Source organism: Stegodyphus dumicola, chromosome X1, assembly GCF_044657685.1.
Source record: "Stegodyphus dumicola isolate Sdum_Otavi_A_Nest chromosome X1, ASM4465768v1".
Lineage (NCBI taxonomy): Eukaryota > Metazoa > Arthropoda > Arachnida > Araneae > Eresidae > Stegodyphus > Stegodyphus dumicola.
The window spans coordinates 77,165,218-77,189,060 of record NC_140780.1 but is presented as its reverse complement, the minus strand read 5'-3'; the positions used below and the strand labels follow the sequence as shown (position 1 = coordinate 77,189,060).

The 23,843-nt window shown below is 34.4% G+C and overlaps 1 protein-coding gene across 1 annotated transcript in view; it reads left to right on the top strand.

Moving 5' to 3' along the window:
• Positions 1-23,843, top strand: part of LOC118190826 (uncharacterized) — a 68,028-nt gene that overhangs the window by 42,916 nt on the left and 1,269 nt on the right. The window contains exons 6-11 of the mRNA XM_035361607.2: positions 3,346-3,516; positions 5,184-5,396; positions 10,009-10,197; positions 10,768-10,836; positions 12,640-12,718; positions 22,669-23,069. Coding sequence (XP_035217498.1) covers positions 3,346-3,516; positions 5,184-5,396; positions 10,009-10,197; positions 10,768-10,836; positions 12,640-12,718; positions 22,669-23,069 — 1,122 coding nt within the window. The remainder of the gene's footprint in view (positions 1-3,345; positions 3,517-5,183; positions 5,397-10,008; positions 10,198-10,767; positions 10,837-12,639; positions 12,719-22,668; positions 23,070-23,843) is intronic.

The window sequence follows — 23,843 nt, the reverse complement described above, 5'->3', positions numbered from 1 at the left end:
TAGATCAAGAAGTCTTTTGGATAATTTTTCTTTTCTGCTGTAAGTCCTTTAATACCTTATTTTAGTCCTGGTTAGTTGGCAGATGTACGTCAAAACGTTTTAAAAACGATTACCATAAATTACCGAAGAGTTACGGTCTAAAATATCGTTTATAAGGACTGAACAATGAACTATATAAATAACAGAAGAAACTGGTAATTTGTTTAATTAATGAAAGTAAGAAAATAAATGCAAGATTATTGTTGTTGATTTTAGCAGATTTTTTTACAATATTAAGACCAAATTTTTTAAAGGCTTTTAGCAGTTAAAGAAGATGAGAAAACGTTTTCAATAACAACATCTCACAAACAATTCAGTTCCTGAGCGAAAGAAGACAGTGAAAGAAAAAGAAAAAAAACTTAATAGAAAAAAAATGCTTTGAGTGAAATTATTTTGGTCTGGATATTCATATCTCCAAAGAGGATTGGAGGATCGTTGTTAAGAATAAATCTTAAATCGTTGTTAAGAACAAATACATGCTCTAATGAAGTTACTAAACTATTAATCGACTGGCCGGTCAGTATAGCTCTAAAGCTTCTTAAACTCTTCTGACCACTCTTAAGTGAAATTTTACTTTCAATCTTCTTATATTTATTCAAATCATCCAAAACAATCGCTAATTCTACCTATTGAGCTTGACTTCATTTTCTTCCCAAACTTCACATCGAATTTAAAATGAGATCAAGGATTAAAGATTAGTTATTTTGGAGTACTTATAGTTTAGAACCATATACCTCCACATCGTAATTATCTAATAAGGAAGAAAAATTAGGAGAAAATACATGAAAGACGTAAAGGAATATATAAAGGAAGTAAACAAGACTTGAGAAAGTTTAAAGAGAGGACGGAAAATTTTTTAAATATGATTACACGTTTTAAGGTACTTTTGGTAAATTTTATACTTACAATTTTTTTATATTTTATATTTTTATTTATTTTTTTTTCTTTTATGATATTTTAAAACAAAACAAATTTTAAAAAGATAAAAGCGAACAGAAAATTGATCAAGGTTAGAAGGCTCTTGGGTCACATGATTGTTAAATCAGCATATAGCAATACTGAATTTGAAACGCAAGGAATTTTTTAAAGGAGATATACCTCATACCCATTAGTTAAATATGTAGTTAGACATCAGATTTACTTTAGCCTTGCAAGTCGTAACGGATCTTTGAATTATATTTTATATTTATTTTGTACTATAAAGCATGCATATATTAATAAAATTCTACGTAATTTTATTTTAAATTTGAGTGTTTATTTTCATCTATAGTAATAATCATGGGGGAGGAAGAAACTTCCCCGAATACTCAGTTTCTAACCGTTATTAAAGGTAAAGGGACAGAATTTTCAAGCTAGGATTTTAGAAGATACTATGTATTGTTTGTTCAATCTATGATAAGAAATTAAGACATATTAAAAAATTGCGTCATTCAAGTTTAGTGATAGATTTGGTTTTAAATATTTCACGTTGGAAATAAACTGATTTGCATAACTAAGTTAAATTTATAGATGTTGTCTTGTAGAGTCATTAGGTTATTTTAAAACAGGAGACATGAAAAACGAGCAATGCCTTCACCGGGACTCGAACCTGGACCTCCCGAATACGCGCTAAGTGTGCTATCGTTACAGCACGAAAGCGCTCAGAAAAGAGGGAGAAAATACCTTACCTTATCCTGGTTATGGAGAATCATCATCCACCACCTTTTAGTTCGGGCGTCACTGTAGAGTCATTAGGATTTTTTATGTAGGAGACGTGAAAAATGAGGGAATGAACCTGGATCTCTCGAATACACGCCAGGTGTGCTACCGTTACACCATGAAGGCATGCAGAAAGAAGGGAGAAAATACCTTATATATTCGTCCTTTTAAAGGGCGACTGGGCATTAGGGGACCCGATAGCCAAATCCTGGGGGTGAAGAATCATCATCCAACACCTTTTAGTTCGGGCGTCACAGCAGAATCATTAGGATTTTTGATGTAGGAGACGTGAAAAATGAGCATTGCAGTCGCCAGGACTCGAACTTGGACCTCTCGGATACGCGTCGAGTGTGCTACCGTTACACCAAGAAGGCATGCAGAAAGGAGGGAGAAAATAAGTTATAATCTTAACCTGGAAATAAAATTATAACATTTTTTTTTACTCTAAGATGGTCAACAAAGAAACAATTTTCAAAAAGAAAAATTTTGTTAATTTTTTTCTCAGTCAAAATACAAATCTCATTTTGACAGCTAGCATATTATTTGTCGAATCAGTGAGGTAATCTCTTTTAATTTCTCCACAACTATGAAGGATTGAGGGGATTCTTAAAACTTTATACTTAGATAAAAGAATTATATATATGGTAATTAAGGTAATATATTAGGTAAACATTGTTAATATTAAATTTGTAAAGTATACATTTAGTTTTACTAACCATTTATGTTATCTTAATTACCTTTACTATTTTTCTCTCTTTCCATTTGCCTGCCAAAATGCTAATTTCTTGATCGCGCGTATTCAAATGAGGTAGAAAGAGAGAGTATTTAAAGGAGGGCTTCAGATGGTAGAATCAGAGTGTCTTCCGCCTGCTGAAGGCCACATTTGCTACTTGATTCTCTTGAAAGCTGGTTTTCTGCGGCATTCCGTTATTCTCGCAATTAAGCTTGATACGCCTACTTGCGCATATTTTGTCTGTGTAGCCTTTTGGTCTACATACGATTAACTTAGTCTAATCTAAATTCTCTTACATTTTGAGTTAAATCATAAATGCTGGCTGGTTGTACAAGCTCGAGCAATGCCTTCTGTTAAACTTTTATCTGAATTAAATAAAAGGGTCTTTTACACCTTTCCCATGTTTCTGTAGCTATTTCAAAGGCATAGCGATGAGTTAAGTCTTAGGCAGAGTTCTCATAGTTTATGTTACCCAATCCTGTAAAACTATAAAATTTTTAGCTTTGAAGTCGACGAGAATATATCAATTATAAAGTACAAGATTTCTTTTAAATTTTTAGCTGTTACAGAGTTGCAAAGAATGCAGTTTTTAAACAATAGTTAGAAAATGAAAAGTCAGTTAAATACGCGAAAATTACATGCTAGCTGTAACGTGTTTTGCGCTGCAGTCTTGGATAAAAGTTTCTTTAATTTGGCCAGAAAAACAGCAATGAAAGGAAATTCTATTTCTATTCTATTATTATTTTTTATAATATTTGTTTTGTGATTTAAATTAATACCGAAACAGGGAAATATAATCGATGCATGAGTATTGATGATAACATTCATGAATATTATTGTTTTTATAACGTTTTCCCATACCTCTCATATTTTAGATACGGGCTATGACTGCGGGAGGCCAAGTCGCAATTTCTATTCTGTAGTTTACGAACACAGAAATGATAAAGTCAGTTATGGATGTATTAAAGGATATCAGCTCGTAGGCCAAGAGTATAGATCTTGTCTAAGCTCAGGCCAGTGGTCTGGGAGGCCCCCTGCGTGTAAACGTATGTATTCACGTTACAGTTAATTTTTTTCTTCCTTCTTACTGTTACGGTTTTTATATTGATTTAGCTATTTTTAAATAGAATTAATTAAAACTGTTTTATATTACCGTGCAATGTAGCACGAGACTTATTTGAAGAGAAAGCTACGCCGGAAAAATTAAAAATACAGGAGCACGCGCATTTAATAAATAGATGTCTCGTAATTGTACGCTTTTGGTTTCCGGAAAAATCGAGAAAATACTAGAATATTCTCGTACTGATTAAAAAGCTTATAAAAGCGGGAGGAAAGCATCTCAATTCAGTTGTTTACTTATCGCTGTTAATGATTGTAGCGAATTCGAGGTGAAATCGGATTAGCTTTCTCTGTTTTGAATTAAGTTGTTAAACGTGTTAGTAGTTTAAAATATAACTACTGTCAGATATTGCAATATTGTACGAATATCTAAGGAAATTTAAACATTTTGTTTTATTTGTTGTGATAATAATAAATTTTATTCACTTTTCATCGGACTTCTGCATTCAATTTTTTACGAGCCCGTATGCACGCAATTGACGTTACTTTCATAGTTTATTCCTAAATCCCATTTAACTAATTTTATATAATATTTAACAAATAGGCCTCTTTGGTTTCTAAAACTTTTCATAAAAATGTAAGAAATTTCAATTAATTTAGTTTTTGTATATGAATATATTGGGCTTGGCGTAGATTTAGTCAAGAACTCAGTCTATTACGAGGGCAAACAGGTACAAGTAGCTTTTCATCAGAAGCAAAGAAATCTGCAAGACTAGAAAGCAACGATCGCAAATGGTCGTATTTATATCCTACACAGCAGTAAAGCGAAAGAGAAAGTACTAAGAAGGTACCAAGAGGAGAAAGAGAATGTAAGGTTTCTTGACTAAATCTACGCCCAACATAAGGTTGCTGTTTTGTTACTTTTATGTTTCACTTTGGCTTGTTTCTCTTCTGTTTTGATTTTAAGCATTTTTATGCTTTCATTGATTTTGCAGATCAAATGTATTAGGGATAAAAATTTCTCAAATTTCAGTCTAAATTCTAATATTATGTTTTGGAGAAATAAATTCATTCTAAATATCTGAATGTAGAGCTTGTCTTAAAAAGTTTCAGTACCTTTCTATACCACATTGTAAAGATAACATTTATCTTGAGATAACAGATTAGTAGACTTACAAACTTTGAACCATATGTGTATCATTTACTGATATGGAGAAGCCATTGTGAATTTGATGTCAAACAGCACCCTCATGTAACAGAGATACATTTTTAAGAGCGGAACATGGCATTACCTATATACATTTAACATAAACAGATGAGAATTTCAAGAATTTCGCACTCAGTTTAGGTGCGTACCAAAAACAGATATATATTTAAAAGAAACTACACTGCACTTCACATAAGTATATAACACAAAACAGGTAATTATTTCAAGGCTGCACATGTGGGGACTAAAAAAAAATATATGTATCCAGAATATGGCGTATCATATAGATATTTATCAAAAAAATAAGGTAAGTGATTTAAGAATATGGATTGAAACGATGTCGCTAAACTAAGTACATGCTCTTTTTCTCAAAACAATGTTATCTAAAAATTAAAATTTAAAGTAACTTACAATATTTCCTCTTAATTTTTTATCTTACTTCTGCAGCAATCATCTGCGAAGAACTAGAGGAACTAGAGCACGGTCGTATTGAGATAACGGACAGCCAGACGGAGACAAAAGACATTTCTTCAGGGAGTGTATTATTAGAGGGAGACATAATCTCTTATGTGTGTGATGAAGGTTACAGGTTAGACGGATTACATGCACGACAATGTCTGAAAGATGGAACATGGAGTGGGAGAACTCCAAAATGCCTTGGTAAGAAAGAATTTTTGAATGAACTTATGCCGCTCCACCCTACCTTAACTATCAACGCCTTGAACCGTAAAGGTACTCAAACGTCTTATCGTTCCTCCCTAACTTCTAAAGTAGAGAAAAACTCAGATGAAGGTTTAAAATAAATGTCTTAATTTGCTGTTCAGACGGTTACACGATATATCCAAGAACATAAAAGCCAAAACCGTTACTTTTGGAAACAAATATTCCTGTCAAATTAAATTAAATGCAAGGTTACACACTCCTACTAAGTTTGGGGCTTTAGCCTTTGACGAAGCCTCATTCGCTCCCTCAGTCTTTGACAAAGCAATTATTGCTAGAAAGGCTAAAGGCCATTTACGTCATTTAGAAGCAAGGAGAAATAATCCGATCACGGATGGTTGCCAAGGACTCTCTTCTTGAACTCAAGAACACTGCGTTTGTATACATTAACTAGATTGCATCCTAATAGGAGCAGACAGAAGTGGAAATGAATGTACATACGAAACAAAACAAAAAAAGGTTAATGAACATAAAACCTTACAGTTACTCTCACTGGATTTCTAATAATTCGAAAAAAATTTGTGATGATCTTGATAGAGAATTTTAAATTGTAAAACGTATTAAGAGCCAAAGCTTTCACAAACTAATAGGATATATGCCAAAATTCACAGAATAGAACTGCAATCTATGGTATCTGAAGTCTTCTCTCTACCTGTCCTGGGAGAAAAATATTTCAGTACTGATTTCAAAACATATTCTTCACACTCTTAGTCTATGCATAACCAACGGTAATTTCATAAAAATTTGCTTCAATACGTTTATTACTTCCAGGTCTCGAGTTTAATGTACGTGTGAACAGCCGTCTGTGTTATGTAAAGCCAACTTCTATCTCCTAGTGCAAATCCTACCTTGGTTAATTTACTTAATACAATTTACTTTGAAAATGCACTATTTCATAATGTAGACTAATGCCTCCCTTTATTTAATTTGATATCAGAAACAAAATATTTCTGGAAAACCTTCCTCTAAAATTGCTAACATATTTCATTTATACTAACTCTTTCATGACATTTAATAAATTTCTAGCGCACTTCATTTTCACCAACTCTTTCATTACATTTATGCTATTTTTCAAATGTAATGAAAAGTACAGTAAGTTGCTATTATTCCCAATCTCGCTAAGAAGGTAAAACCTTTATATGGTCCGGATTATCAGGGGATCCGCAAATTTAAATCAAAATTCAAAAACAAATTTTACGTACCGTGTGTACAATATAGTTGTAGAGTTCCTCACTCTTATTCTACTAAAGTAAATGTCGATAAACCTATTGAACTGTTAGTTCAAATAACAGGAATCGTAAACTCAAGAAGAGTTAACTACCCTTATTTCATTCAAAATAAGATGAAAAGTCGGTCCCTTTTTATGGGCTTACATTAAGGCAACCACTTGGGCTTAAACTCAAAAATAAGAAATAAGAACTAGCTATAACTAACTAAGATACTTAGTCGAAGCTAACACAAATCTAACATAGTTGGCCCTTAATTTAGAACTAGAAGGCGACTATCAAAAGGCACGTAATATACGGCCAAGCGTAACAGCTTCTAACAAGACTTAGCCCGAAGGCAAACACGCGGTACTCAGGATTCCTAGCTCTTTCTCTCTCGAAGTAAGTTAAACCTTTCTTAAGTACCACATCTTATTCATTTGCATTCAACGCGATTCTTAAAAACTCCTTCTGGTAGGGAGTCGTAAGTTGAAAAAAAGAACGATTGGAAAGCACAAATAAATTAAAATAACTGTTATGAAATTGGAATATACCTTACATAGTAAATAACTAAAACAATTAAATAAAATGTTTTTTTTATTTCTACTCTTGATGTTATCTAAAATAACTCTACACCATTTTTATTGATAATAATTCTAAGTACACAGTTGGCCATTAAAATTGGTACACCAGGAAGGCGGCGTGCAAAAAACGCCAAATTTGCATGAAAGATACTACACGCTGGGATGCATTCTAGCGCATACGCACAAGGCAGGTATGAGTAATTTCTTATACATTATGTAGCAAAGGGAAGATTTCACAGATGGGTTTTCTCATTTGGAAATCTCATTCGAACGATGTTTGTTTGTATGAAAGTAAATAGTAATGTTATGCCTCATGTAAGAAGGAGAATCTCCTACCAGCACTTCTCAGAATTCGACCACGTCAGGATCGTGACCTGTCGGGACTTCTGTTCATTGTTTCGCGACATTGCTGCTTGTGTTAATCGGATTCTATGACTGTCAGGCAAATTTGGAATCGATGGATCCAGAATTCCATACTGAACGTCATGCACGATCTCAGCGTCTTCGGTTCGCTAACGCCCGAATGAACAGACATTCTGCTTTGGTCTTCTTGGCTTTGTGGAATAGCACAGCCACGTCACGTACCCTGAGACAGGAACCTGGTTGCGCACAGCATCATGGTGGACATATCCGCAGTTGGAAGCACCGAAGAGAGCAAACGTTGTAAATGTGCATTCGTCATCATCATACGAAGCAAGCAACTGACCCGCTGATATGGAGTGCGTTTGGGTACACCTCCCGATTAGGTTTTATAGCCGGTAATATGGACAACCGTAGTTACACTTCTGATGTGTTAAAGCCCATGGTTGTGCCTTTTCGAGGCTAGTATGACGGTATCTTTCAACAAAATTATGCACGACTGCACGTTGCCCGTGTGGTCTTGACCTTCCTCGATACAGAAGATGTTCGACTGTTGCTTTGGCCAGCACGTTCTCTAAATTTCTCACCCACTGAGAACATCTGGTCATCATTTCCGAGAGACTGGCAAGCGCCTAGGATTGATTAAGTCTGGAATAGAGTTGAAGCCATATGCCATGAAGATCCATATGCATACTAGGTTTTTATCTGAGCTAACGAAAACATCCGGCACAGCCAACCCTGCTCTACTGTGTAAAAATAAGCACTCTTTCTTCAGTTGAAAAGTCTGAACTACACGTTTAGCGGAGTTAACCGAACGACTCCGTTAGCTCATATAAATCCCAGTGTGAACGCCTCTTGCTTGTCATCCAAGGTTAGTTCGAATCGATGTCAATCCTGATTATACTCATTGTTACTGCCGGAGGTGGTAGTTCCTGAATTTTGCACGCTTTGTACCCCAAATCACATGCAAATTTAATTATGTCTTCCATTCATAATACTGTATATGTGCATTAAATAAGATTCTACAATTTGCTTTCCTACCTAATGTAGCAATTTGAATGGCCAGCTGCGTAATTACTTATTTTAGTCGGTTTTTATTAGTAGGATCCTTCTTAATCTGATGTAAACAAAGCAGGTGAGGAAACAATCAGAGAGAATCATTCTTCTGTCTGTCTGCCCAAGAGTCCATTTCTTATGTTTTTATTCATAAAACGTAAAAATGCGTTTATTTCTTGGGATGTCTAGTATTATCTTATAAGGTATTTCTCCCCCCTTCTTAGCATGCCTTCGTAGTGTAGCGGTCAGCACGCTGGGCGCGTATTCCAGAGGTCCGTGGTTGGATTCTCGGCGAGGACATTGCTCATTTTTCCCTTCTTCTGCTTCCAAAAAGTACCTAATGTCTCTATAATCTTTTATCTAACTCAGAGGGCCAATCGCTCCGTTTTCTCCATAGTTCTACTTGTTAATTTATAATTCAGAGTTAGTTATGACTGATAACTAAACTGACTCGATACTGAAAACTAAACAGCCAGTAAGGAAAACATGATACTTGATTAAAATTTCATTAAAATTATCCTGAAATTTCTAACAAAACCAGAAAGATTTAACGCCCTTCCACTATTTTATTTGAGCGAAAAATTATTTTCAACCTTTATAGTAATAAAAAACAAAATTCAGAAATATATTGAATACCGAAAGTAAAATGCACTTCTAGACAACGCCAATAGAACCAGATTTCGATTTTTTGTGTAATTTATTACAAGCGCATTCAACTATTCAATTTACACTATATGATAGTTAAAAAGAAATTCATACTTATGAAATTTGTGTTTAAATTTATTCAATAAAAATTATGATGAAATAATGATTCTCTTTTCACGTGAAGTTAACCCAATATTGGTCCACCAGCGGCCGAGCCGTAAAATCGCTGAATACTGGCAGTTTGACCTGGGTTCGATTTCAGACGAACGGGCTGTTTGCATGAGCGTTTTCGTGAGCGTCAAGAAAATATTTAAACAACTTATTATTTATTTAATACCGAAAACTATTAAATTTACAGTAATAATGTTGTATTCCAACAGAAAGTTTTCATGTAATAATTTCCAGTTATGACACGCTTGATGCTTATGTGTATAAATTCAAATTACGATTTTGCTTTCATTTAAGCAAAAATCTAAATTTATTTTACAGAAAATATATCGATATTAACAATCCTATGTATTTTAGCTTAAGCTAATATGTGTAAAAAGTTAATTAAGATAACTTAAAGCAGCATTTTCTGGGAAAAGTACAAATGGAGTATTGTGGCACTGTTGATGAACGAAATATTTAATGTCCTACTAAATAATAATATACATTAAGAAAAACACAAAAATCTTTTAACTAGTTTCTTTCTTTCCTTAGAGATCCGATGTCCACTTCCAGACGAGAAATCTCTTGGTGGTACTTACAGGTTACTCAATCAGTCAAACACCATGGGAAGCATGGGTGTATTGAAATGCAGAAAATATTACAAATTGGTCGGAAAAAATCCTTACATTATATGCACAGAAGACGGCGAATGGACCAAATCTGATGCTCGATGTGAAGCGCGTAAGTAATAGCGCTGAAATATGAATTATCTTGTCTCATATATTATCATCACATTACAACTAAATGAGGTTAGATACTTCTTTAACGAGTTTTTAGTTCAAGAAATATAACATACATCCCTTATCAATATTACTTAAAAAAGAGTCGTCTTCCTATATATATTTAAAAATGTTTAAAATGCAAAAAGGATATAAAAAGGGGGATTTGTTTTAAACAGTAAGCAGATTCTTTCATTTTTTATCTTGTAAACACATTATTAATATATTTAGACTTCAGAAACATTTATGCCTAGTTATATTTTTCATTTTTTACGGGTGTTACGTTTTATTATGTTCGGTATATTATGCTATCAAGACATTAATAATTCACGCTGTCTGTCAGGCTTTGTCACTTCTTATATTTCATTTAATGATGAATTTTCACATTTCATGAAATTATAGTACGAGATAATATTTGATTAAATAATGTACACAAATATATTTATACATAATCTTTACAATAGGTTATTAAATAACATCCAAAAGCATAGAAAAATACAGCCATATGCTAATGTAGCTTAGTTTCTTTCAGCTCCCGGAGCACAGCACAGAAATTTATCACTAGAAGAAAAGGAACAACCAATAATACAACATCGAGGAGGTAAGAATCTGAGAGCAAGTAAGTCTGTTAGTAATGATTTGAATGAGCTGTACGTAATATAACCTCCCACCATTTGATGCATTCATAATACATTTTTAGGATTTCCTGCTCAATAATTTTAATATGATTTATTCAGAGTAATAGAAAATTTAAGTAACGAAAATATTTTATGAAATCAACAGAAAAGGACTATTCAGCATTTTATTCATTGTAACGTTTTCCAAGCAAGACAACTAAGTTATCACTTCTAATCTTATAAATATATTAGGTTGCCAGATAAGTTCGTTCGTTTCATCCCCCCCCAATTATTTTAATCGTAATTTTTCTCACAACTTTTAAAGAATCAGTTTATAAGCTTTCCTTTCGCTGTTTCTTACCAACCTTCTACTAGCATGTCATTTTCTCGAAAATAAAAATCACCGGTTCTTGAATTGAAGAATATGTCTAGTCATAATTTCAGCTCCATATCATTACTGAAAGTAATGTCTTGCAGATGGTCTGCTAACAATTGCAAAAGTGATAATCTGACGCCGCTAGATTGACAGAATGTAGGACTTCTAAAGTGAGCAACGAAATAGCGGTTATGGTCAGACAAGTTACGCGAGGGCGAACGTTATTGTATTGAAGTAGCACACCGTGACGTCGATCGCGTTACTGCTACTTGATTTCTTCGTTTAGCCATTGCATTTGCTGATTGTAAAGCTTTGCTTTAACCGTTTCATTTTTTCAAACATTTCTTAATGCACACCTTTCTAAACCTGTCTAGTCCCAACAAATGCATAGCATCCTCTTGTGTGGAAAAGCTTTATATTCCTAGAGGTGCTCTTTGCTTATTAGGATTCAACTACTTTGCTTCATATTCTTTGCTTTATAATACCAGTTTTCATCGCCGATGATGATGCGGTGAAAAGATTTCTGCTTGTGTTGAGCGAGCGAACTTTGGCAAGAGTGGAGCTCTGAAATTGGTTTCTTTCGCTTCGAGTTTTCTGCTTGTGTTGAGCGAGCGAACTTTGGCGAGAGTGGAGGTCTGGAATTGGTTTCTTTCGCTCCGAGTTTATAGTACCTATGCAACTGAGTTTTGGGGCTTTGCCCATTGAGTGAAGGTGATAGAAGACGGTGCCTCGAGAAAATCACATCTCAGGTGACAGTTCCATAACTGATTGACTCAAATGCTTTTGGATAAATCTGTGAGATCGGATTTTCCCTCTTTGAAGCAAGAAAACAATTTCTGTGTTGTTCTTTCATATAAAGCCTTTCCCATACAGAGCACAATTGTCTTGACAGCTTTGGTTGATTTGGAGCTTTGACCGAAGATGAAGATAAGCAGATGTCGAAAATGCTTATTTTTAACGACATGGCATTTCATTTTCACATCATTAAAAAAAATTGATCAAATTTCAAAAACGAACAATAAAAGTTTTAGAATAAGAATACAGTTATAGAAAATCATATAACATTTCTATAAACTACTTTTCATTTTAATATAAATATTGATAGGAGAAACACTGAACGAAGCCATCCAACAACTCTATAATTTAACGCATCCTTAATTTTTGCTATAACTCATATGATTCAAATAATGCTATTTATTATTGTATATATTTATTATAATAAGTAACTGACATTATTCATTGATAACGGTCGATCTTACTTTTTTGTGATTCAAATAACTCCATTTTGAACATCTGTTTCTAATACGTTTCCTTATCTAGGTTTATTATTTATTATATGCATGTTTATCTTTAACAACATTTGTGATATGTTCGGACAAAAACCATGCTAATAGTAGCGTATATTTTTCAGCTTTAATCTTTGGAATGATTATCGCAGGAATAATGATTGTTGTCGTCCTAGTTGCACTCTATCTCTACACGCAAAAGAGGTAAAATAAGTGGATTTAATTTTTTATTCAGAATTTATTTTTTTAACTTTCTTACGTAATTAAATAATAGCGAGTCATTAAAAATAATTGATTTTATTGTGTGCCTAACGAAATATTTGTAATTCCATTTTTGATTGTTGCATTTGGTTTAACTCCGATTCTCTTTAAAGAAAGCAACCTTTGTGGGGTAATTGTTATAGTAATACACATGAAAATTTTAGCTAGTATCAATGTTTTCGAAGCATTTGTTTAAAATTTCATATGTGAAGCAAAATTTAATATATTTTTTGCAAACATATATAAGAGTTAGGAGCCGGCTGACGGAGTGAATTCCTGTGACATATACTATGCTCTGCAAATTTTTATTTGATATTCGGTATAATTATCATAAATAGGATGCTTAAGGGCCAATCGTATATTACCAGATAAATATGCTTACTTGAAAATTGCTTTTATATTTTTCATGAACATGGCAAGGGGGGAATTAAAGTTTACAATAAAACGTAGACTTCATTTTATAAAAACATTTTCTTGAAATTAATTTTTGTCAAAAGTATTAGACCACATTATTGTAAAGACCAAAATACTAGACCACCAGCAATTAATAACAAATTTCGAATAGTATTTTTCGCTGGTAATAAAGGATATGAACTCATCGATTCTAGCTGATCAGTTGATGCTCACTGACGGTCATGCGCATGCGCATGTCTTCGCAAGACATTTAAGTTAATTTGGTAGTATGAGGATTCCAAATCTTTTATTATGGATGGAAAGTGAGCTATTGATAATCATTGCTTCTACGAACATAATGGTCATTTAAAGGAGTTCATGTGCAATATATCGCACTGAAAGTTTAGTTTATTTAAATTACGATAAAGTACGCGAGATATCTTCGTGGAAGACTTTCTTAAGAAAAATATCTCATATTCATGTCATGCATGGTGGAAACTATGAAAATATCCATGTAGCTAGTAAATATCCATGTACCCTTTCTTTGCGATTTGAACTCACCGATCAGCTGTCTCACTGCGGCTTACCTGATCACAACAAAGCTTATGAAGCCTTCGTGGAGATTTCTCTAAGAAAAAGGTATTCTTATTTATGGTATACATTGGGAAATCCACATAATGAAGCAATTAACTTTAGAGTGTATTGATAATGATGGGAGACTTGGAAACACTATTATTAACATGACTGAAAAAAAGGATTTAAAAAACACTTAACGATGGAACTTCAGATAAAAATATATCAACTTATGCAATAGTAATCTTCTACGCACCTTTGAATATTTTTCGGCTTTTGGTGTGTTCTGAATATTTTTTTATTTTGAGAGTACACACAGTCTGATATTCATTAGCTACATTTCAAAAACTATTCAGCTACATTTCAAAAACTGAATAAAAGAAGCTCAATTTAAATCGTATTGAAGAACCGAGAACTCTAGTGCCGCTACAGATTTTAAGGAATCCTTCTCATAACAGAAAAAAGCAATGCAACCAAGAGTTTTAGGAATTACTTTTGATGCTTTGTAAGTTTTCAGTTTTACGTCAAAATACAGTGATTTTTCTCCACCAGGACTATCTTTGACATTTTATTTTGACATATTGGTCCACTGTGCCTTGACCGTTTTTAAATATGTAATATTGAGATCACTGTACCACTGTGTTTTAAAATATGTAATATTGAGATCAGAGGTATTCTTTTCTAATAGCATTTTTAAGACCTCACTGAGTGGAAATTTTCTTTCATTTAGTTCCGTTTTTCAGATACATCCACATAAAACAATAGCATTGTTGGAACATCAAGATTGTCTGACGTTCACTGGTAACGGTGCTTTATGAACTGAATCTCTGCGTTTAAATTTTGTACAGATTACACTCTAAACTGATTTTAGCATACGGCTGAACAAAATATAAAGTTTGGTTAATTCATTTGTAGAAATAACTGTCATAATTCTTTAGGATGAGCAATCGAAGTTAATGGAATTAAATCAAATCTTTTTGGACCACGGCTGATGTATTGAAAATTTTGATTTGGGGTCTCGAAACTGAAGTCTGAGCCCAAGCCTTATTTTTATTTTATTTATTTATTTATTATTTTATTTCATTTTACTTATTTTGTTTATGTTACATATTTGTTTCACAGAAGCTTGTAGAGAAGCATGAATGCCTTTTTATGGCTTCGAATTTTTATTTCCACTGATCTAACTCAAAGATAATTCAGTTTAAATGGCAGACTGTGGAGACCATTAGGCATTTTCTTTCGAAGCAGATGTGCAATGCCCTCTCTGGAACTCGAACTACGGACATTACGATGCTAGCTGGACGTGCTTTCCAACTACACCATGAAGATACGCGGTAGGGAGGCGTCAATTATGACAGTTCATCTAAAAATTTTGAAGTCCTCCTTGACACAAGGTAAAAATTCCAATGCCAAATCAAGCAAAAGAATTAAATTAGACCGTTTTTTGACTATTCTAATCAAATACTTCAGAATAATTCATCGACTTGTTTTGAATACAGAAACGCAGTAGTTTTCAAGCTGAAGGGGACAGTAATTGAGTGTGATGTATTCTCTTCTTGTGTTATGTATAATGTTATATCAGATTTGATTGAATTCCTCTTCTTTTATATTTTTTCTGGTTTGGGCATTTTTTTCAGCCTTTTTAATTTTTAGGTTTTAGTTTCCCATTTCTTTAATTCTTATTTTGCATATTTTTAGGATATTTTGAAATTTATTGGTTTTGAATTTCACTTTTTGGGGTCTTTAAGTAAAACTGGTTGTAAATTTCTTTCGTCTATACTAATCAATTTTCAGCAGTATATTGCGCGGCAATATTTGGAATAATTATGTTTTTAAATAAAATATTTTGTGGTACTTTCTCTCTGTCTCTCTCTCTATATATATGTATGTACGTATGTATCGATAATATTTCCAATATTTTAATTTAACGTTGCATAATTACATGCACATGTATCTGCATATAAACACGCAACACATTTTTCCACATATGTATGAATATGTAAGATATAAATATAAAAAACAATTACTATCAAATTAATAACTTAATTTAGCAGTAGCCCTTTTAATTCCTGATTTAATTTAGATCCTCTTCGAAAAATCTGTACTGCACCATTTATGTCATTAAATCCTTCTTATTGAGTAAGTTATCTATGATACCCTGCTGGCCATTAAAATTGCAACACCACGAAGGAAAGCAAATGCAAAGAAAGGTATTTATTGTACTTAAAAAAAACAATATGGCATGAAGACAAAATGATTAAATTTGTAAGAAGTTTAGGTCTTTATAGGCGCGCGAAATTTGTAGAAACAGCTGCCACCCCTGGCAGCTAAAACGGCCCTCACCCGGTTAGGCACGATGTCGAACTGAGCTTGGATGACAGAAACGGGCAAATCATTCCATGCTGATTCAAGTCTATGCCACATATTATCAACGTATTAGCTGTAGAGGGGTGACGGGCCAGTCTCTCAGCAATCCATGACCAAATGTTTTCAATGGGTGACAGATCTGGAGACCGTGCAGGCCAGGGCAGTAATCGAATATCCTTGGTATCGAGGAAGACTAGAACACGACGTGCAACATGTGGTCTTGTATTATCTTGTTGGAAGATGGCGTTTGGCAGGCCTCGAAAATAGGCGATGTCAGAAATGTTCTCGATGTCAGAAATGTAAGGATCTGCGTTCAAATTACCGTCGATTTGAACTAGAGATGTGCGTGTCATGTACCCAATGGCTGCCAAAACTATCACACCAGGTGCAGAGCCCCTATGTCGTACCGAATGCAAGCAAGCGACGTGCGGTCTCCACGGAGCCTCCAGACCGTAAACGGACATCAGAATATTGTACGCAAAATCGGCACTCGTCTGAAAAGACGACATTGTGCCACTCGTGTATCCAGCTTTGTTGTTCGGCGCACTAGAGTCGCCGGCTGCATTGTCAAGGAAAGCCGAAGTTGTGAACATCCTGCTGATAGGCCACGCTACTGTAAACGTCGACGCACCGTACGAGCGGATTATGGGCTTGCTTCAAACATGCCCATTTCCTAACTAATGTCTTTGATATGGTTGTACAGTTTTGCAGGACTGACCTCACAATATGTCTGTCCTCTCGGGCGTTAGTCATGGGAGGGCGTTGAGATCCTGGATGCGGTTCAGTATCACCCTCAGCAACCCATTAATTTCATATTCGCGTGACAGTAGTTGGGTGTCGACCAGTGTGACGGGCGATATCACGGAATGATAATCCACACTCTTTATAGGCAACGATGCTGCTTCTATCGAATTCCGGCATTTGCTGGTAAGCATTTCTTCTTATTATTCGAAGCATAACATAATATTCTGAGCAAACGCTGACCTTACAAAGCGCTTTCCGAATGAGAAATCCACTGTATAACTTTTCTTTTGTGCAGTGCTTCAGATGCCATTTCTTCCTTCTGCGTCATCTAAATGCGCTGAAGTACTAATCATCTGCATATCCCAATATATGTTCTTCCTTTCATGTGATTTTGACGTTCTTAAGCTCATTCCTTCCTGGTGCTGCATCTTTAATGGCCAGCAGTGTACAAATGCTCATCGAGAAAAGCAACTCAAATTTCTCGCAACCACACTTGAAGTACATTTTTCAATCTCACACCAGTGATAGAGGAAGGTAACTTAATTTACTCGATGACATATTTGATGCATTCGGTGACGCTAACTTTAAGGCCGATGAACACGAAAGCAATGGCAAAAATATGTCGAATTGCAATTTCGTACAAGACTCTTTTTCAACGAAAAGGCCTGATCTTGGCCTATCACTTCAGTAGCCCATTTTTTTCCTTTCGTCTTTTCTCGTACATTGACTTGGATTTAACTGTAATAGACTGGGAAGCTTTATCACATTAAATATTTAAAACTTGTAACTTCAATAATAATATAATTGTAAAAATGATCATATTTTTTTAAAGATTTTTTTGAAGGAGAAACACTTTTCGATGACACATACCTGGAAAGGAACTTATGATGGCTTTGTCTTCCCGGCTGTTTATTTTCCAATATTTTTACAGAAGAAGGCACCAATTAATTTTTTAGTCACGACCGGAATGGTGATAAAAGCAGCATGCATGCAGATTGCGTCGTGACTAGGTTGAAGTTTGGAAAACCACAAATAACTGGATAATCCCAACAAAACTTTATTTCTCAATGACAGATCTGTTAAGACATATTTTCTTGATTGACACAACACTATGGGTGCTACAGGAGCTGCACAGATTTATATGAAGCACATTCCATTTTAATATGAAAGCTGCAAACAGGCCAACAAATACTAGTTAGATGAGGGAAGACAGGAAATAAGACTGCATATGAGAGAATAATCTAAAAAGAGACTCCGTATGAGAAGCTGGGGTATTTATAAGCTCGGCTCCTTTGTTTCAGTTTTAAATAGTGATTGGATAAAAGTACACAGCATTGTGAGCACAGCAGAAGAATTTAATGACGTAAGCGGCGCAGAACAGGGTATTTGAAGGGGAGTTATCTAAATTAAATCAGGAATTAAAAGGGCTACTGCCAAATTAAATTAGTAATTTGTTAGTTATTGTCTTTCATATAACTTACACACGCACACACACACACACACACATATATATATATATATGATGAAAATTTTTAAAAAATAAATCCATTACGTATTGAAACAGATGCATGCTAATATAAAAATAAAAAATAAAATTATTTGCTTAAGCAATAAACCATTGTGAATAAATATACTAGTCCAGAAGTGAAATCAGTAACGAAGTACGTAAATGCTCGAAAAGTACAAAATACTAAATGTGCAATAGTATTGTATTTTTTAATAATTTTTTAATTATTATTTTTCATGGAAGGCATGCAGCTTAGAGTGCACGTTACAATTATATTTTTTTTACTATTCTGCTTCATTTTTTAGTTTTATATTAGCATGCAACAGTTTGAATATGCATTGGATCTAAATGTTTTTTGTATTTTCAATACTGTCACCAGCTGTTATAGTTTACAGCGCATGACTAAATATTGGTTTTAGAACATGTCTTTTGTATTGTATTTATATACAAGGTGGTTCAAAACTGTATGTCAAAAATCTAAAGACAAGTAGAGGGGACTAAATAAACAGATTTCGTATATTAAAGTGTGCGGTAATGCCGCGTTGAGCTGGAAGAGAGCGCCGAGTGAGACGTATAAAATAGCTGCCTTAATCTGGATTCTTCATTTTCCGCACGGATCTCGAGCAGCATGCATCTTTACACCAAATGCAGAACTTGTCAACATGCATTTCATGTATGGGGCTGCACAATAAAAGGGATTAGCTGCTCAAAGGATGTACAAGGAGCAATTCCTGAATAGGAATCACTAAATCGTAGACTAGTTGAGCGTTTTCATCGAGTTAAGCATAAGTGGATCGTTTTATGCGTCTAGGCGTGATACTAGCATTGGAAGATATCGCAGAATTCCTGCAGTGGAAGAAAGAATACTAAACATAGTAGGTGATAATCCTCCATCACGTTCGAGTGCTGAAGGACGTGTGTTAGGTGTGAGCCATGCAACTGTTTTGAGGACTTTACATGAAGACGGAGTGCATCCGTATCATCTACAGAGGATGTAAGCAATGGCCCCTGATAATTATCTTCCACGACTCGTCTTTGTCCGTTGGTACCTACAGCAGACTGCAGGCAATCAGACTTTTTCTGCAAATGTTTTCATCACTGATGAGGCTACCTTTACGCGGACGGGTATGTTTAACATCCGTAATTCTAACCTGTGGACTCATGATAACCCACATGGCACAATAACACACGCCTACCAAGAAAGGTTTCCCCTTAATATTTGGACAGACATTGTGCACGATAACTTAGTAGGATCGTACATTCTACCTAGTCGTTTAACCGGCCACATGTACAGCATCTTCCTACAGGAGGTCTTCGCTGAAATTTTGTTCGATGTTCCTCCAGCTTTTCGGAGACGAATGTGGTTCCAGCACGATAGATTCCCAGCTCACTTCAGCCAGAACGTCGGGAATCACCTGGACGCTGTCTACGGCTAGCATTAGATCGGATGGGGCGGACCAGTTCCCTGGCCACAACGTTCTTCTAATTTAACCTGCTTGGATTTCTTCTTTGGGGTCATACTAAAAGCCTCGTGTACGAGATTCCCGTCCCATCTGCAGAAGATCTTGGAGCCCGCTTGTTTGTTACTGCTGGACATGTGCTCGACATGCCTGATGTCTTTTCTACCGTACGCCTATCCACGCCACCGCTGTGAATCTTGTATCTCTCTTGGTAACTGCTCTTTCGAGCACCTATTGTAAAATGGTATTTTTTTCTTTTGTCTTTACTTGTCTTTTCAGTTTCCTGTGATTCCTACTGCTTTGCGTGCTAGCGCTTTAATGCGGCATTACCGCACACACATTCGTATACGAAATCTGCTTATTCAGGTCCCTCTACCTACCTTTGCATTTTTGACATATATTTTTGAACCATCCTGTATATACACATGCATATATGCACAGACACACAAGCAGAAACAGGGATAATTACTTTATTACATTCATATGTCTAAAGAGTGCTATCATTTTAGAACTTTATGAACAAAATCTTGAAAAGAGTCTTTGTATGAAAATCACGGAATATCTTGATGAAAAGATGTGGAAAGAATTTAGCTAATCAAAAATTATTTATTTTAATCATCATTAGAAAATTCTTAATGCTTTTGATATGAACTTAATTAAAATATATAAACAAGAAGTAGCTTCTAAATTCATAAAATGATGTCAATAAATTTAATAATGGTCTTCAAGAATCCGCTTAACGTGAGTAATTTTGTAGGATTATTTTCTGAAGGTTAAATAAAACTATCTTCATCAGTTGCGGGAGCTGATGAAGATATACTTCATAAACAGTACGAAGTTGTTCTAAACCATCATAGTCCACAACTGTGTTTATGCATGCTGTATGCGGAAAGGTAAATATTTTTTTACGAGAAAGCTTTCTAGGTCTATCTATCTCAGATGTGTTATATTTCTGGAGGATTTCTACAGACCAGTATACTTGTATTCACGTTACACCTGAAGCAGATCACAAAAAAATAAGCATCTAACCAGTTCAGTTACTGTAAATCGAATTTTAAATGTATTTGAACTTGCTTTTAAGTGCCTCATTAGTTCAACTGTTCAGCTTAAGGATAATTAGCTAGAATTATTAGGATATTATTTGCTACGATAAATTAGAAAAATTACTCATAGGATACTCGAAATCCATCTTATATGTATTCAATGAAGTAAACATAAAATAAAATCAAAGCTTAACTTTGGGTGAAGCTTACTCTACTCGATGAATCTTACAATGAGTAAGACTTTAAAACTAATAATTAAGAGTTTAGAATCCTTCGATCAAAGGAAATTCAGTTGCCGACACATCTCGTCTGCATTAGTTGCAGCATTTCTATAATTTAAATAGTTTTATAGCATGGATAAAAGATTAATTAATAAATAATTACTTCAAGATACTCAAAAACTGTACAGGATGCCGAAGAAATTTCCTTACCATTTGTCTGAATATCACAGAGAGTTACCTTAGCGTAATTCTAGAGATGGGTGCGTCTCCATGCCCTCCTTGACATGCTGCGGAGCTTTTGAGGGCTTATCTTTCGAAAGGCTTCCTCCACACTTTCGCCCTGTACCGACGATGAGAGACATGTGACTTGATTATTCCCCACATTGAGATGCCTGGTGTTGGAAGGCCTTACTTTGTAAGGACCGTTTCATTGCGGATGATGCTGAAGAACCACGCCCAGTCCAGCGGCCTGGAAATTTTTTGTTCACCTGAAGTAATACTACTACATTACATGTAAGCACCTGAACAGCAAAATGGGCTGGAGTGCTGTCCTGTTGCATCCACACATGATGCATGGTTTACTTCTCTTGCAGCTCCGGTATTTATCACGTTTGCAGCGTATGTAAATGAAAATTTTAGTTTACACATTCGTCAAAAAATATAGCTTGTACATGAAAGAAGTATTGTCAGTACCACAACAGATTATAGTATAACTAAAATTACACTAAAACGTTTCTCTGTGATTCTCAAACCTAGACGTACGGGGACTTCTCGGACACCCTGTATATCTTAAATAAGATAATTACATAGAGCATTTTCTGAGAGAAATTAATTCGCATTTACATTACTTAAAGCAAAAATTATATCCTACTTTACAGGATACATAATGAAATCTCTCACTTTCTTCAAATCTTTTATTAAAAATGTTTCAAACCGTTGGATTACATTGATGCTCTTTAAGACTTTATTACTTTTTGACAATACTGTTACTTTGATGAAAATTGTTATCAGAAAATTCTTTTCCTCTTTTACCTACTCATTTCTTTCATTACAAAAAAAGAATTAACGTTTTATATAACATAACATTTAAAGATTAGTATTCTACAGCAATGCAATTTAAATACTATTCATATTTAATTTAAAATCATTTTTTTTAACTTGTTTGCCTTGTACAGGTATCTAGTGGTAGCCAAAATATTACTAGCTAATCATTACCTTCATGTATTTCCCAGGTTCTCGTTGAGATACAGTATAAACTTTGGGAAGATCTCTGAATTATATTTTATTGCAGAAATCTCGAAACAGCATTAGTTCTATCGTAGTCATTCTGTAGCAATACACATTTGTTGTTCAAAAGAGCACAAACATTTAGAGTAATATCTTTGAGCTGCAAGCTTACCTAAAACACAGTGGGGTAGCATTATAATTTAAAAGTGACTTTTCCTAAAGGTTGCAGAGTATTATTCTCCTGATAAAACAGACACAGTTAGGCCAAGGAATATTTTATTTAAAAACGTGTGTTTAATAAGACAGCCAACTTCAAATCTTTTTTTTTTTTTTTTTTTTTTTTTTTTTATTATTAAAGGCGCGAAGTTGAAAAGCCTAAGCTTCCTAGCCGTTTACTCGAGCCTCCAGCTCCCCCACCAAGGCCTCCCCCACGAACGAAAGGCGAAGCCTTCAAGTCTGCTATCATCGGCCTACTAAACCGGGACGCAGAAAAGCCAGAAGACCAGGTGGCACTTAAGAATTCGTGGAAAACGCAGAGCCTTCCTTCAGACAACACATACTTAGGCAACGAAGTAGACGCCGAGAAGGGCCCAAAAAGGGCGTTATCGCATGGACAAAGCCTTATGAACGAAGATAAACCATCCCTGGTAGAAGTCGATATTGAACCTCACAATGATTTTCGGAATAAAGGAGTTTTCCCCACTGTTCCTGAAGAAAATGGAGATGCAAGTCCTGAAAATGTCATTATTGATGTCGAAGGTAAACGAAAGGAGCAAAAATATGATTCATGTTCTCCCCATATTTCTGACTCCAATCATAATTTCTTCTATCGTCTAGATTTTTCTGCACCGCATATACTATAATCAGATACTCACTCCACATAGAGAAAATTTAGAAATTTTAACTCGATATTTAATTGAATTAATATTTTAATAATCATTAATTATGGATTATTTTGTCTAATATAATATGTCTTATATTAACTTGCCTTATGTTAAGATAGTCAGATGTATTTAATGTTTATGCTGATTTAATTTTTGAAGATATTTTAACTGACATTCGATTGTGAATATGTATTAAAAATTTAATTATATCATTACTGCAAGCAGAGAACTACTGATACAGATCTATCTACGATTTCAGCCTAGAATTCTTTGAAGAATATTCTTCAGAACTAATTTTCAGTTTTTACGATGCATGCGGAAATGAATAAGAACAACGTTTAGAGCTATTTGTAGTTAAATAGAAAGTAAAGATTAAACTATTTGGACGTTTCTTCACAGTTCTTACTGTTAATAACTGGAAGTCTGCCTTTTATGGCTAATAAAGTAGAAACGGATATTAAGTAGAATTTTTTTAAAATTTGTGTATACTTTTGGTGACTTGAAATTATTTAAAATACTTTAAAATTAAAAGTGTCAAAACCTTAAATTAGAATTTTATTTCATGCTTTAATATTATAACAGAATGTTTTGACATGACAGTACAAATGATGAATAACATTAATTTCTGCGTTTTCTGTAAAAGAAAATT